Source organism: Miniopterus schreibersii, assembly GCF_964146895.1.
Source record: "Miniopterus schreibersii genome assembly, chromosome: 17".
NCBI lineage: Eukaryota > Metazoa > Chordata > Mammalia > Chiroptera > Miniopteridae > Miniopterus > Miniopterus schreibersii.
In genome coordinates, this window is record NC_138117.1 from 14,735,500 (window position 1) to 14,753,046 (window position 17,547).

Genomic DNA, 17,547 nt, shown 5'->3' on the forward strand with positions numbered 1-17,547 from the left:
GACTTTGGGTGTAGTACCTAAGTTCTCCATCCTCAGTGTCCCCATATGCAAACTGGGGCCAATAACTACTGATTATGGTAGGGTCCATGTCAGGAGTGGGTGTGGCAATTACTGCAGCGCTTTGTATATAGTAAACAGTTACACTCATTAGCTATATGAGAAAAGCTTTCAGTATCCCTGGGGTGTTTTTCTTCCTAGAGATATTGTCTATTAATAAAACGCTAATGATGCCCATCATGTGGTTAATTATGGGTTAATGTGAAGGATCCCAAAATAGCTCGCACCACTGTTCTGTTACATAAGGCCTTTTCCTCCATTTATCATGAATCAAGCAAAAGGAAAGTATAGCAATGAGGCTTCCAGCTCTGCACTGCATTTCCCAAGGGACAAGTGAACATGCCCAAACAGGGCAGTTTCCTACAAGCAAGCCCACCAGATCGACAGCTCCACAGTGCCACTGATGGGACACAGAAGACCGAAAGGCTGCATGGAAGAAGGAGCTGCTTCAAAGGCAGCAAAGGAAGCAACTTTAAAGCAGGGCCAAACATTGATTATGTTGCTTGCAAATGTAAGGTAGGTCCAGGGCCATTGTGAATAAAGGCAGGGAGATCAGAGGCCACAATATCAGCTGAACGACAGCTCTGGCCTGAGATGATGAGCTGGTTCAGGAATTTCAGTCATGATGCATTTACAGTGCCTATAAACAGATATATTTATTATGCATCCACCATACACATTTTTTAAATGCCTTCAAGTTCTTGCCTTTTTGGTGAGCATCCAGAAGGAAGACAGCAAGTAAAATGAGGACACATACTTCATCTTCCTTGAACTCAGGTAACTCACATTGGCTAGGACCAGCTCTCTCAGTCCATTTCTGACCATCTTGGTCCTATTTCTGTCGTGGGGCTCCTGGCCAACTGGGTGAAAATGACTGGGGTAGAATTAAAAGCTTAAGACACGTTTTAAAACAGAAATCAAAAGTTGGAAAAGTGGCTTAATTATCTATTATTTTATTTCCTCTAGAAATATGGTGACATGGGCTTTCAGATGGATGTATCTAATCTGGAGGTCTGATTAGAAACTGATGCAACTAACATGATATGTGTGTTTAATTTCTACATCCAAAACAATGATGTTTCCTTGAGAGAAAATATTTAGAGTCTACTCATTTATTTCATTATGGAGTTGATCTCCAAGTCTATGGCAGGTTCTTTTGAATGCCACCAGTGGTGGCAAGACTTCACCCTTTGAAGATGGGGTTCTTCTTTGGAAACAGCAGCCAAATATTTAGCTCTCGATCTTGTAAATAAAGTGGGTAATTAAGCATGGTGAAACATGGTGGGTCAAAAGTAAAACTTAGAAAAAACAAATAACCCAATTAAAAACTAAGCAAAGAATCTGAGTAGATGTTTTTCCAAAGAACATACACAAATGGTCAATGAGCACATGAAAATGTGCTCAACATCGTTAGCCATCAGGGAAATGCGAATCAAAATCACAATGAGATATCACTTCACACACATCAGAATGGTTATAATAAAAAAGACAATAACAAATGTTGGCAAGGATGTGGAGAAATTGGAACCCTCATACATTGCTTATGGGAACGTAAAATGATACAGCTGCTTTGGAAAACAGTCTGGCAGCTCGTCAAATGGTTACATATGGAGTTATCATATGACTCAACAATTCCACTCCTAGGAATACACCCAAGAGAAATGAAAACAGGTCCACACACAAAACTTGAACGCAAATGTTGAAAATAGGATTACTGATGATAGCCAAGATTCAGAAGCAAAACAAATGTCCATCAACTAATGCGTGGATAAATAAAATGTTACACTTGTGCAAGGGGGTATTATTTGGGAATAAAAAGAGATGAAATGCTGACACATGCTTATAACATGGGTGAACTTGAAAAACATTATCCTGAATGAAAGTAGCCAATTGTCAATGACCACATATTGAATGATTCCATTTACAGGAAATGTCCAGAACAGGCAAATAGATAAAAAATAGATTAGAGGTTTCCAAGGGCTGGTGCTTATTGAGGGGGGAGGTGTTGTGAGGAAATGGGGAGTGACTTTTAATGGGTAATTTTTTTTTTCTTTTCTTAAAATGAGGTAACATTGGTTTATAACATTATATAAGTTTCAGTTATACAACCTTATAATTCAATATCTGCATACCCTACAGCCTGCTCACCACCAAAAGTCCAGTTTCCATCCTTCTATAGCAAACCTATACCCAAAATATTTTAAGGCCACCCCAGCTGTCTTTAGAACTTCTATTATCATAAAACACACAAAACAAAACAAAGCAAAACACCCCACGAAAAACAACTTGCCAGTTTTGCATTTTATGTTTTAAAAAGAAACCATCTTTTCAGTAAGGCTATGGATTTTCTAAAGGCCGCCTGACATAAAATGAGTTTGAACATTAACATGTAAAGGACAAGCAATAAAAAAGGTAATATGAGTGCAGACAAAATATCCAAGAGCTGGAGAATGTGACCTCTTCTAAAGGGAACAGAAGGCATGAATTCAAAACGCACAGCTTTTCAAAGCTACAGAAAATGACAACAGCGGAATTGAAAAGGCTGAACTTAGCATTACCTTCCCAGAACACAAACATATATTTAGCTTAATAGACTTGAGTACTATCTCAGGAAAAATCTTATATATTATGCATCTAGGGCGATGAAAGCTATAGAAAATGATTTTGCAAAGCAAACACACTGCAGGCTGACAGTAGCAGAGATAAAAAAGTCTAAGGCACCGCACATGTGATAAATTTAGGTCTCATTTTTTATATATCATCACAGGAGGAAAACCAAAGAGCAGAGGAAACCTCAGACACTAAATAGAACCTGGCAGAACGATGCATGTGATTGAAGCTTAAAAAATGCGTGAGCATTTTCTGAGTATAGCTATAATATGGATTTATACTAGAAAATTTAGAAAATACCGAAAAAATATAAAGAAAAAAATTCAAATCACCCATAATCCCACCACCCAGAGAGAACCATTATAAAAATATTGGCATATTCATTTGTAGCCCTTTTTCTATGAGCATGTAAAAATATGATTTTTTACAAAATTGGGATCATATATATAAAATTTTATATATGGTCTTCCCCCCACTTCCTCTCAGTTAAATACCGTCTCACGTTGCTGCATATTCTTTGAAGATGTAATGTGAATAGCTGCATCAAACTGGGTCTTCTGAATTTAAGCAGAATTGTTTACGTCTTTCCATACTGCTGGACCTCTAGGTTGTTTCTAATTTTTCAGTTTTATAAATAGTACTGTGTTGGACTCTCTTGTGATGAATCTCTGAATCTCTATTTACTTCTTAAGAGAAATTTAAGTGTATATCAATGTGTTAAAATTCAAATTTAAACCACTCGATGTACCCATACCTACATATTTACCAGTGGAAGTCTCTGGAGACAAGTACAAATAATGCAGAACAAATAAACAATACTATTTTCATATCACTCAAAGTTTATATTTATCTTTCTGGGGCAGTCAGCTTTCAGACAGTACATTACTTCCTCTAGGCAAATGCACTATATTACTGGGTTAATCTAAATGCAATGACATGAAAGTTGGCTGACCCAGATTTCTCCAATATCAGTATGCGTACAATTACAGTATTCTACAGATTGAAAAATACCCGGGGCTCTCAAAAATACATATCTTATTACCTTTCATTTAAAACAATATACAATGGGCATTAAAATGAAATAAATAAAGGGTTATAGCCCATGGACGTTGATAGCAACCAAATTTTATGTGGACACACAAGTTCTATCCAGTGTAACTTAAGGTTTTCTTCAAATTCCAGCTCTATGCTGTCACTTCCAGTTACAGGACTCTTAAGTGCTCTCAACATATTGAAGTTATTAATGGTTCTTGTTTAGAATTATATGGTCTTAACATTCCAGTTTTAAATTCCCTGTAGTCTATTTTTTTTAATGGTTCTATTTTCAAGATTCTAAATAGGGTTCTCACAAACCCTAAAGTGTGTGTGTGTATGTGTGTGTGTGTATACATATATAGATACATACCTCTAAAATGGTTATCTCTCATTAGTCAGTGAAAAGCCAAGTAAAATAAAACACAATACAAGTCCCACTTACGCCACTGGTCACATGAACTGTGAAATCACTCCAATTCCAAGGCCCCGTCAGAATTGGCAGTCCGACTAGGACAGCTCAGGCTGCGCTGTAGGTTGTGTGGATGGTACACTGTACAACTCCAGGGGATGCAACCATATCCCGATCTATGTGACTGGCGCTCTCTGACGTGGTGCAGCGCACAACCTACATAGTTGTATGCGATGACCTTGAAATTAGCTAAGACAGTACTGTTCACCCATCCATTACTTATTTGTGTATCTTTCCCCCTTAGCGAGCTATGAAAAAGAGAAGTTTCAGGAGGGAAGTGGCCTTTAAATCTACAGACTTTTAAAAATAAAGAAAATGCTGTAAAAACAGAAACAAAAACAATGACAGCTTCTACCTGGCCCCCCCACACCGCAATGGGAAGAGTTTCTTCCCTCCAGTCTCCCCTTCCATGCACCCACTAGAAAGCAGCGGATACCTTGTGTGAGTAACTGTAGGTTTCTGACTTCTTCTCGCACCTTCAGCTGGAGCACCTGTTGCAAGATGTGCTGCCGGAGGTTTTCCTGGGCAATCCCCATTCGCTCAAGCTTTTTGTCAGTAAGTCTCAGCAAGGCTCGCCCTGCAGGGTTTCAGGAAATAAAAGGAAAGGCAAATGAACAAGGGCTGGAGAAGGATTTCCACCTTAGCCTTGCTAATTATGCCGCACCAGAAGTTTCCACCTAAACACAGGTACTTTATTAATACAGGGTCCCCGGTTATTCTGGCTGACAGGAATGGATAATCTAGATGAAAAAAATCCACAAATTTTTAAAAAGCCCAATTTTCATCTACTATTGGCAATCTCCAACTGACACACACACTGCGTGAAATAAAACGGCAACATTTGAACCTGGGCATCTGGGTCACAGATTGCAGGTTTCCATAGAAACAATGCTCTTCGTTGGGTGATGGGTTCTGAGGCTGGCCCACAGGAGCCCATGCCCCTGCCAACTCAGCTGAAGACCTGGATGCTCCAACTGTGGTTAGAGAGAAACCCCAACGATGTTTAACACAGGTTACAATAATGTTCCTGTGAAATATGTAAAGTTCCAGTTTTAATCTGCAGCATGAACTTCCCTGCTGCACCCCGGTGCTGGGCTGGGTTCCATGTCCAGCTGGTGGGAGCTAAGACTTCATTCCAATCACTGGCCTTAGGCAGGGTACCAGCAGGAGTGAGGATGAGACGAAGAGGGCGCGTGAGAGCATCTACAGACTGCAAAACAAGGGTCCTAGGGCGGTGCGTGCCAGGCCCCAGACAGCCCGGCGTGGCTTCCTTTCAGCCTCTTTCTCTCCCTGGAAGGTCAGCATGCTTCCTTTTTTACTGTGATCTCCACCAGATTCCCAAATTCTCCCCTCTCTGTGCTTGGCTTGAAATAAGCATACTTCCATTGTAAGAGCTGAACGCATGAAATACAGAGAATGATTATTGTTAAATGCCCACAGCACCACCCTGTACAATTGCCCCCAACACCCCCAGTCATCACACCACAGATCTTTTCCCAGCTGACGGAGAATTCGCAGAGGCAACTACGTGGGATCAATGGGAAGCCTTTAGGTATAATAGCATATACGCTTCAGAAGATAAATGATCTACCTCTTCACAAAAGAAGCTCAGTAGCCAGAAGGTGGGGTTAATGGGCACACGAAGAATCTTATGGACAACACTGGATTCACTGTTTTCCTTGGATGGGTTCTACAGTGCCACCCAGGTCTGTGATTCTGAAAAACCTTTACAATAATTAGATCATTTCCAGGAGCCAATGTCTTAAGGATCTCCTATCCCACCCTTCCTATTGACCACAAAATAAAAGAGTGTCCCAGTAAATGTGGTGCTGCTTCTGATGTGGGTATCAGGAGAGCGATAAGTAGTCAGTCACATTCTTTTTTTGCAGTTTATATTGTCGCTTTTTTGTTGCTTATCATAAAAACCCAACTGCTAATTCAACAAACATTAACTGAGCACTTACTATGTCCTAGGTTAACTCAGTGTGCTCTGCTGTCAGCTGCCTACACAGGAAGGACTCTGGGAGGGAAAAATCGACTCAATCTCAAAAAGCAGCACCCTAACCCGCTGTTTGGGTGATCTAGACTGCTGGGCGTTCCTAGACTCCTAGACTCCTGGAGTTGAAAGGGCCTCAAGTCCTTCCCATGGACTGTACTCCCTGCAATTTGCTTTTCTTTTTCAGGTGTTTACTGAGTACCAGGAAATGCCTGGCACTGCTCTGGGTGCTGAGGCTACGGAGCCAAGCAGTGCCTCTTGTCTTCATAGAGTTTACCATTTAGTTTGAGAAGCAGACGATACGCGAATAAACTGATACATAGGGGCAGACAGGGGCCCCTACTGGAAGCATGGAGCTATTAGAGTTTGGGTGGTTAGAAAAGGCCCCTCAGAAGAGGTACCACGGGAAATCTAGAAGCACAAAGGCCATTAGAGGACTGGCAGGGAGGCTGGCATCAGAGGGCAGAGCAGGCAAGAAGAGAGAATGACAGGAAGTGAGGAGTGAAGGATGGCAGGGGCCAGATCAGACAGGGCCTCCTGGCCTTGGGGAAGAGGGGGTTTTACTCTGAATATGGGAAGATTTCAGTGAGGGATGACCTGGGCATGGCCCCAGTGTGCCAGGACTCTCTGCGGTCACCATGCGGAGAACAAATGAGGGGCAGGGAGGGAAGCGTAGGAGCAACGAGGAGAGTTGACATACTGAAAGGCAGTCAAACGAGAAGCGACGGCCCCGGGGCGGGGGGAGGTGAGCGGCAGAGAGAAGGAGCAGCATCTGGATCTGTTTTGAAGGTCGTCGGGATGCCAAGCGGTGGGGTACGGAGGGAAAACGGGCATCAGACATGACTCAGGTTCCCCCCGAGCCCCCGGGGCAGGGGGCATCGTTTGGGCACAGGACGCCGAGTCACCCTCCGGGAGGGGGCCCGTCGGAGGCAGGAAAGCACATCAGTGTCTCTGCTCGTTTTTTCTTTTGAGAGCACTTGGGGTGTGGAGAAGTGACGACAAGGAGAGAATTAAACAAAGGAGGGCAATTAGGATATTCTTCTTTCTTCCCCACAGTGTTTCTTTCCTTCTAATATGTTTTTATTGATTCCAGCAAGAGAGAGGAAGGGAGGCGGGGAGAGAGAGGAACATCAATGAGAGAGAAACTTCAATTAGCCGCCTCTGCGCGCCCCCCCGCTGGGGACAGAGCCTGCAAGCCCGGCCTGCGCTTCGACCAGGAATCCAACTGGTGACCTCCCAGTGCGTGGGCCGATGCCCAACCAACCGAGCCACACCGGCCAGGGCACCCCCGTAGTGTTTCCATTCCTTCAACGCTCCTCACAGCCCAGAGCCCCGAGTTGACTGGAGGGGTAAAGTAAGCATAGGCATGTCCTAGTGGAATTTAGAGAAATAAGGGGTCTCTCTTGTGAGCCAAGCTATGTATTGCTTAGCCCCAAGTGCTAAAAATATTTCCCAGGACCCCTTATAGAAGTTCAAGCCAGGGAATATTCTGGGAGGAAGTTCACCCAGCAGAGATATGGATCTGACGCTCTGCTAACAATCTTGGAAAATTAAAATTGTGCTGCAACTGAAGTTTGAGTACATTCATAAAAGCTTTATTGTGTGTGACCCACTACACTGCCAGCTCCATTAGAATAAGTACTTTTCCTGTCAGGTTCCCTATTGTCCCACGTTCCCTATTGTCGCCAATGGCTGGCACAGAGTAATGCTCAAGAAATATTTATTGAATGAATATACTTGGTGCTAAAATGAATGTTGTCTTCGTTACTCACAAACTGATGATCTCGAGGTCGTTGAATTACTGTCTTTTCTTTTGCAAGATACTCGGTTGGAAACTGACTCTCAGAACAACAACAACAATGAGAAACTGAGAGTAGCAGAGGGAGGAGGCTGCATTGTGTCGGTGGCAACCACAGAAACACATGCCAAGTGAAAGAAAGAGAGAACCTGAGACTAAAGGAGCACTTCGCCTTCCTGCAGGCTTTAAGAACGACGAGTGCCTTGTTCTGTTTGGAACAGGCACCGAGTGAGACCACGAGCCTCGCGGGAGAGACGGGCAGCAAGGCAGGGAGAGACAACTGACTCAGGGCAGTGCACTCGCTTCCTCCGGCTGCCACAACAAATGACAAACATAGCAACTTAAAACAACAGAAATGTATTCCACACAGCTCTGGGAGCCAGAGCAACATCACTTTCATGGGGCTGAAATCAAGGTGTCGGCAGGGCCACACTCCCTCTGGAGGCTTTCGGGAGCATTCCCTCCTGGAAACTTCCAGCTTCTGCTGGCGGCTCCACTCCTTTGTGACCATGTCACTTTAATCTCTGCCTCTATCGTCACGGCACCTTCTCTTGTGAGTGTATAATCTCACCCTGCCTCTCCCTTATAAAGACACTTGGGATCTGATTTAGCATCTGCTTAAATAATCCAGGATAATCTCAGATGAAGATCCTTAACCACAACTACAAAGATCCCTTTTCTTTATAAGGTAACATTTGCTAGTTCCAGAGATTAGGGCCAGGTATCTCTGAGTGGCCACTGTTGAGCCTACTACAAGCTGGAGGGGACCTCCGAGCTTTCTGAGTATGGCACAGGATTCACGGCGTCCACGTGGAGAACTGAGGTTCAGGGAAAGTGACTTGTCTCAAGCCACTCAGGAAGCAAGGCGAAGATTTAGGTCTAGACATGTGTCTCCGACCATCAGGTCCAATTTGGTCTTTGATCTCTGGTTCAGGTCCCCCGCCCCGCCCCCCCACCATCTCCTGCTCAGAGAATTGTCACAGAAGCCCTGTCACAGCTTTTCAAGATGAGAGATTGCATGCTGTAACGCACAGCGGAAAATTTCAGGGGTAGTGAGGGATGCGCCCTCACGGCCCATACCACACTGGGAAGTCCTGGTGCCACTGCATGTGGTTGGGAGCCCACATTTCCCAGGGAAGAGGCTGAATGACAGAGCCTCTTTTCTGCTAGGAATAGAGGTCACTAAACAGTTCCCCCAATGAATGGCTACTTTCAGGTCCAAGCTTACGGGTAGGCCCAGCTGACTAGCTGTACTCTTACTTATCCCTATTTCAAGAAAGCCCATAATGGTGTAGGTGAGTAAGAATGATATGAACCTGTAATAATGTTTCCAAACTGTTAATCATTGGCTAACTTTGGTATTTTAATTATCATTCCTTACAAGTTATTTGAAAGATTGCATACTTCTGTAAGTTTGATGCACCTGCGGCAACCTCCCGACCCAGTTCCACCAGAGGTCGCAAACTCAAATGTCAGGAATGGAGTAGGTGGACCACAGGGGACTAGAAAGTTTTGCTTTCCTAAAATAAGCAATACCCACCAATTTTTGCTATGCCAGAATATAGACCAAGTGTTTCCACTGCTCTTTGTATGAACAACTGAAAATCCAGAAGTCTTATGAAATCTCCCCATTTAAAATCTGGCCATGTTTTCCATCCTCTGAGAGCCAAACAAGTCATGTATATGGGTCATATTTGGCTCACAAGTTGCCACTTTCGACATCTGACTTTTAACCCTCTTTCCGCCACGCCCCACACTTGCACTGGAAAGTGCTTTGGGCGGCCTCGCCTTCGGGGTTTCAACTGACTTTAGGAAAGGACTTCAAGCTCTGTGAGTCCGGTCTGTATGGCCTGTTCTGAATGAACAGCTAACCAAGACCGAGGGTAGTTGAAGACTAGCCTTAACTAGCCCTCTGTTTTTTTATAACCTAGATGTGCATTGCAAATGCACCCTCCTAACTGCCCCCCAGCCCAGTGCCAGACTTCCTACAGGTGACCGCGAGTCACCAGTACCAGAGCCAACAAGGACTCGGAGGTCAGCCAACCCGTTGCCTCATTTCCTGGCAGGAATGTGCACAAAACCTTCCAGGACCAATACAAGTCCTCTTCCCGCTACCTGAGGGCACAGCCCACTCTTCACAGCCCCAGAGCCAAGGCCGCTCGCTCGCTTGGTTACACGTACAGTGACCAGCAGTTAACTGAAGGCCCTTCTCTGTGCCCAGGGGGTGAAGGGTTAATGGACATTTGCTTTGTGGTTACTGTAAGTAGTTTACTGTACTGATGAGAACTGTATATTAATATTTTTTTTAACCAGACTTAGGGAAAAAGACTGTTTTAGAAAATCTAGTGTTTTGGTTGGTTATATACAAGTGCTGATGATATTAATAATTAATTCCCACCTGAAATATAAATTCAGAAAGAAATTACATTACAGTGTTTTGCAAACAGAGTGAGAATGTGGCCCTGCACTGTTTTTTTCTGCCCTTCCAGAAAGACAGTAAACTCAAGGTTAAATCCTTTTAGGTTGTTGGTAGTACACAGAATTACCAAACCTCCTCCAAAAATTAATTAAGGAAACCCTAAAACGTTTTGTTTGGGGATTCTGTTTTAGTCCCTGGGAAGACTCAGTAATTATTTCCCTTGCACCTCAGAGCAGATTTTTCAAGGAAAAGAAGTCTCGTACCAACATAACACAGACGATAGCAGAAGATTTATGATATCATAAAACAACCTTCAAGGTCTTTTCTGTTTTTGATAGGTACACCTAAACTCTTGGTATGCTGGCGTTTGTCAGCATATTTATGCATTGTTTTGGGGATTCCCTGTTAATTGTCACTAGGTGAGCGACCCACGGTACATTAGACATCTTTTGAAATTAATTACCAAGAAGCATGTGAGATGCCTATTGAAAAGCCTCCCTCTGCCCCTCGACATTTTACTGATGGCCGTAACAGACAAGCACATACAGTGTTCCTTGCTGAAGACATGGGCAGGGGCAAGCTGGCTGCTATACTTGAATTAATTTGAACTAGTGACCCATTTCCAAAGTATTGTTTAAAAAGTTTCAAAGTTACTTTGACTTTCTTTTCCTAAATCCTAGGAATTATCTTTCCTTAAACTTTTAAATGCTTAACGTTATTAGTATCAGGGACTTCTTTAGTAGAAAAATTAACAAGTGAGGATTGTCCCAGCTCCAGCTACATTCAGCAAAAGAAATGAAAACAGTGTTCCTGCCTTCAGGGTGCTAAAAAAAAAAAAAAAAAATTACCTGCAGATGTAAGATCAGCAAGCATGAAACAGCCTAAAAGCAATTACAGGACATCCTCATTTAATGTTGTTGAAAGGCTCTGTGACTTTAAGTGAAACAACGTATAATGAAACCAGCTTTACCACAGGCTAATTGATATAAACAAGAGTTAAGTTCCTATGGCATCTCATCAATGTTATAACGAAATGATGTTGAACAAAATGATGCTACTTGAGAACCTGCTGTACATGATAAAACCTGTAGCAAAGACCATGAGGGCCATGAGATCTACTAGGAAAGCTTTGGAAAAAAGAAAGAGGTCTTGGGTTTGGGATTGAAAATCAGAGGTGGATTAGTCGGTTATTTGCTACATGGTTACTGTGATGATCACCTCACTAGGCTTCAGTTTCTTCACTTGTATACTGGGGATGAAATGATACCTCTCCCAATCTGTGCCGATTACAAAGTAAGCAGAAGAGAAAGTATCATTGCCACTTTTAGGAGACAGACCTAAAGAAAGGAAAGGGATCCACACAGCATCCTATGGGCAGTGGCGTAACCCCCGCCAAAGCTAGGACGGAGCATCTGAAAGGATGGCATCCTGATGGTGACAGTAGGGATGCTTCCTGAGGATCAACATGACGGGCAAGTAGAGTGGGGCTTATCTGCTTACAGTGTCCATTTTGACACTATTGACATCTGGGGCTGGGTAACTGGGACGCTGTCCTGTGCATTGCAGGATGCTTTGGAGCATTCCTAGCTTTACCCACTAGATTCCAGAAACACCTACTCCCAGCTGTGCCGATTAAAACATCTCCAGATTTTTGCAAAATGTCTACTGAAGGGAAAACAATGCCCCTGGTTGAGAACCACTGATTAAGATGTTTGCTTTCGACCAACTGTCAAAACACTAATCCAAGAGACAAACTAATCCTCAGTATTGGAAGTTCATGGGATTCGGGTGGGTGAGAAGGAAAACCAACACAAAACTTACTCTTGGGAAGAGCACCTACTATGTGTCAGGCCCTTTTCCCATCTACTGTCCTATTTAATGCACAAATCAGCCCAGGAAACATTCCTGTCTCCCATATATATACACATATGAGTGTGTGTGTGTGTGTGTGTGTGTGTGTGTGTATACATATATATATACACATATATATATATATTTGAAAATATTATAGATGTCCCCTTTTTTCCCCATTGACCCCTTCCACCCTGCACCCACTCCCCACCCCAGGCCTTTACCACACTATTGTCTGTGTCCATGGGTTATGCATATATGCATATAAATTCTTTGGTTAATCTCTCCCCACCCACCCTCCCACCCTCACCTTCACTCTGAGATTTGTCAGTCTGCTCCATGCTTCTATGTCACTGAACCTATTTTGTCCATCCGTTTATTATGTTCTTTAGATTTCACATGTAAGTGAGATCAAGTGGTACTTGTCTTTCTCTGCCTGGCTTATTTCACTTAGCATAATATTCTCCAGGTCCACCCATACTGTCCCAAAGGATACAAGTTCCTTCTTCTTTACAGCTGTGTAGTATTCCATGTGTGACTGTCCCACAGCTTTCTTATCCACTCATCTACTGATGGGCACCTGGACTGTTTCCAGATCTTAGCTATTGTGAATTGGGCTAAGAAAACTGACCTTCATGGAGATGAAGTACCAAAGCATACCAGATGCAGAACAGGAATTCCAAATCAGTTCTACAAGTAAAAGTGTCCATGCATTTGGTCTTGAAATGTCTCAAAGCCCATAACCATGGCACTTCAAGTGAAATTTAAGGCGCATCATGAATAAAAGGGTAGTGATAGTTAACTGTTTGATAAGTAACAAAAATTTGAGGGAACCAAGACCGGAAACATTGTCTGACACTGTTTGGCATTGCTTCAATGCTGAAGAGACAATAAAAAGGCACATTTACATAATGTCTTCTTCTGTCCTCTAAAAAAGAGTAAAAGTAAGCTCATTGAGCTTCAAGTCCAAAATTTGATGTCAATAGGTTACATCACTAAAAACTGTTGGGATAAGAATAGTAACATGAACAGAATCTCCGCAGTGCTCCTTTATCTGTGTCTCCCTAATGCTCTGCCTTCTAATGTCTTCCCTCCTTTCTTATCTCATGGGCTTCAACGGTTGGCTAAGGCCTTACTTTCTCAGCAAGTCATCCCTGGCTCTGGTTGGTAAAGTATCAAGTGGTAAATGTTACAGTAAGAATGTCTATTTCCCTACTTAAAGGTCCGTAAAGCAAGGGTATATCTTTTCACTTATATATTGCCAACATCCAGGATACTGCTTAATAAACTAGTGAAATAATATTTGACAGTGTCGAAGTGAACTTTTTCAAGAGAAGCCCAAGTTAGAGAATGTGGCAGACCCTAAGGGTAACAGTCCCATGTTGCATTTTCATGTACATTCGAATTGACTGGCTATCCATGTCCACAGCGCCAATACCTTGACTGTGCAGAAAGACTCTTAGGTTTGCAACAGCCATCTAGCAGGCCAGGCTGGCAATGGTGCTAACGATTATAGAATTTGAGACATGCATGGATGACAGCTTTATTATAATGCTGGAGCAGGAGGAAGGTGGAAGGAACAGAATGAGAGAAGGGAAAGAGCTCATGCTGTGATGAGTCAGGCCACCCCTGCAGATTGCCCACACAGGAGAAGGGGTTACTAGATGGCCCTGACAGATGGACAAATGGCTTTATGATAATTAAGCATCTCCACTAATTAAACATCATGCTGCCCTGAACAAGTTACTTAAGTCTTCATTTACCCATCTTACCAATGGGTGTGATAAGAGTACCTCTGTCACAGGAGTATTTGTGAAGATTAAATGAGATGATACATGGAAAGCACTTAGCCTGGCACACAATAAATAAGCTTTCAATAGAAGTTAGCAACGGATGAAGATAATGATGAGTCCTAAGGCTGAGGACCTGCCCCAGGTGAGTCTAGGATGCACAGTGTGGTCCCTTTGTTGCCACAGATGAAACACGGAGCATCCATTTTATATGGTACAGCCCATTTATACTTACATACACCAGTGCCTACACAGTACACCCCACTCACGGTTATTCTCAACCTCTGGGTGAGAGCTCAGGTCACTCGGCTGTCCTTCATGTCCCTTTTAATAATTTCATTATTACAGGATGTGTATGCCAGATATATAAAGTAATCTCAAACTGAGTTTTCTCTAAAGAATTCTAAGTTGCAATGAGACATTTCAAGAATTGTTTGGAAAGAAAGCAGGGTAATGCCCACTTGGGTTTTCTCCAACAATCTCACACTAGGGACAGTGCTCTGGGACCAAAATGCCACCACATACAAGGGTTCTTCAGCCTCAACAAGTTGTAAATCATTGTGAAAATTTGTTCATTGTGGGTACAAATAAAAACGCACTATAATCGGTAATTGACTCATTCAATATTTGAACGTAAACAATAATAAAATGAACCCAGAGAAATGGGGGGGGGGGGAGGGAGGAAGATTGAGAAAAAAATGAGATCCTTTGGAATGACATTCCTTTCTGGCTTAGATTTGGCTATAAAATACTTCTGCTCACTATTAGCTCATTCATTCTTCTAGCAACAATATAATTCATAACTTATACTTTAATCATGTGTTTCTTTTTGGAAAGCAACCTGAACTTGGAGTAGGCTGCTTGGGTTTGAAGCTTGGTGCCTCCACACACTAGCACCATGAGCTTGAGTAGCTAACTTAAGGCCACTGAGTCACAGTTTTCTCATCTGTAAAACGGGAATAATGACTTTAGTCACTTTTCTATATGAAAGTTAGATGAGCTAGTAAATTTGAAAGTGTCTAGCATAGTGCTTGACTCAATACAGTTCTTTCAAATTAAACATACTGGTTACAAAAAGGTGGGCCTTGTTTGGGCTTCTATATTTATACTTACTACATTATAATATAATCATGAATTTGTTCACATGCCTGTCTTCCCTTCCAAATTTTATGAAGAGAATGTGGGTTTCATTGGACTGAGTAACTCCAGCACTCAGCAGCTGGTAGATGTTTATTAAAGTTTTTCTGAATGAATATATGACCCCATGAGAAAGAGAGAAGAAATTAAGTCATCCCCAACTCAAAGGTAAGAAAAGTGAAGGGACTTGCCCAAGTCACATGGCTAGTAACTGGCAGAGAAAGACATCTGATCCAAACTCAAGCTGTCTCTATTTAGAAAAGCTATGCACACTTTGCTTTAGCATTCACTTAATAGACAGTCAATGGTGCATGAGGCAGGGAGGAGAGGGAACAAACATCCAGCCCTCCAGGTACACTGGCCCCAGCCTGGCACAACCCCAAATGTCAATCCCAGCTCCAGAATCACAGCCCGACTTTGCTTTCCACCCAGTCCTGTTTCTTTCATTTCCTCCACAGGTATTGAGCCTAAAAACACCACCCAATAAATGTCCAATTCACAGATGTCCTCTGTGCCTGCTTTCTGGGGAACCCTAAATCTAACTGGGTTTCCCTGGACAAAGAGGGGTCCGATTGATTCTCTGGCATAAACCTTACATGTTGCCTGTAGTGATTTTAAAACAGCTCAGGTGGCTTCCCTGTACCATCCAGCATGCATCTGGGTCACCTACCTTCACAGATGTATGTGCAGGGAATGAAAATGAATTTTTATAGTGACCTCTGCAATACATAATTAGTAAAATAATTCTGCTGCTAAAAATTCTGTGTGTATATCATCTATTGATTTTGTAAGTGTGCCTCATTTCCATAAAACATTATGTAATCATAGAACACTATGTATTTAAGCACTATGTAAGTCATAAATACATATACATATATGCACACACACATATATTTTCATACACATATGAACATCTATGTATAACCTATCTTACTGAGGGCTAACTCTATGCCAGGGACCAGGATAAATGCCTGACCTGAGTTAACTCATTGGGCTCTGAGAGGCAGGCACAGTGAATTCTATTTCTTTTTCAGATGAGAAACCAAAGCCCAAAGACTTCCCAGCTAGAAGAGTCGATGCCTTGGTTCAAATCCAGGACCACCAGACTTCAAAACCCGTGCTTTTAATCACTACACCACACTGAACATTAATTTGAGGGAATTTCTTATAAAAATCTGTGACTTTGACAAGAGAAAAACAAAAACAAAATGAGACACACTGATGCCTCGTTTTATAAATTTGGGTTTTGTATAATGGGTTTCCTTAAATCAGGAGACACCTAGAAATACAAACAGGTCAAAGTCATAAACAACAGTGCTCTAGGGAAATATATAATGTTATCCTTTGTCCTTTGTAAGAGCTACATCTTCTCAACAATTGCAGTAAGCTTGCCTTTACAATCAAAATGTTTTCCTTTCTATGCAGAGTAATGGAGCATAGCAGCATACACGCCTTCGGCTACAAAATCTGTAAACCAACACACACTCCACCAAGTTATGACTATGAGAACACACACCCTCAGAAGCCAGGAGACAGCCTCTGTCAAAGGAAGGGCTGATTCCAATGAATACTGATCAGCCACTAAAATCAGATCGGAGATGGAAAACACATCTCATAACTGATAAACGTATTGCTATCATAACATCAACAGCTTGAATTCCATGAAAACTATATTGGTTAAATTAAGTTCTCTACATAAAGATGTCAAATGTTACAACTTCACTATTACAGTGAGTAATAGCTTTCAAAATGTGGCTAAACTGAAGACTTAGATGACACCATCCTCAGAAATGACTTTATAGAACTGTTAGGTCTGAAATCATAAATCTCCATTTGGACATGAAGCTCCCATCGGTTTGGGTTGTGTTTCCCAGTGCAGCGCCATCCCAATACAAGCCATCCAGACCATTTCTGTACTTGCTTCTACCCCAAAGAACATAGGTATTTGTGGTGAATATTCCTAGAGTTCTCCCTCAATCACAGAGTGATATGAAAACTGGACACAGGTGAAGACTTGAATTCACAACATTTCTTTCAGACCTTCTTTTGATGATAAAGCAGTAGTCTTCCAGGTCTCTTTTTGCCTTAGGTCCTGTGTATTTAATGGGTTGTATTATTACAGCTTTGAGCTTTATTTTAAATATAAAAACACTAAAAACTAATGAGGACATAGAAGTCAGAGGTGATGATTCACCTTTGAAATGAGCGGAGTCATGAGATTCATTGCTGGGATCACACACACACACACACACACACACACACACACACACACACACACACAAGCATAAAACATCTGAAGATATTGGGGTTGGTCAAATATCTACCAAATGCACTTCAACATTTAACCTTGAGGTTTTATTTTTGGAATGCCTTTCCATCACTTAC

General features: G+C 42.3%; 1 protein-coding gene across 3 annotated transcripts in view; it reads right to left on the reverse strand.

Annotated features, from left to right (window-relative positions):
* The window catches only part of SAMD12 (sterile alpha motif domain containing 12), a 276,682-nt gene that overhangs the window by 124,016 nt on the left and 135,119 nt on the right, over positions 1 to 17,547 (reverse strand). For all 3 annotated transcript variants that reach the window (XM_081117395.1, XM_081117396.1, XM_081117394.1), the window contains exon 4: positions 4,608 to 4,748. In XM_081117395.1, the coding sequence (XP_080973521.1) occupies positions 4,608 to 4,748 (141 nt within the window). The remainder of the gene's footprint in view (positions 1 to 4,607; positions 4,749 to 17,547) is intronic.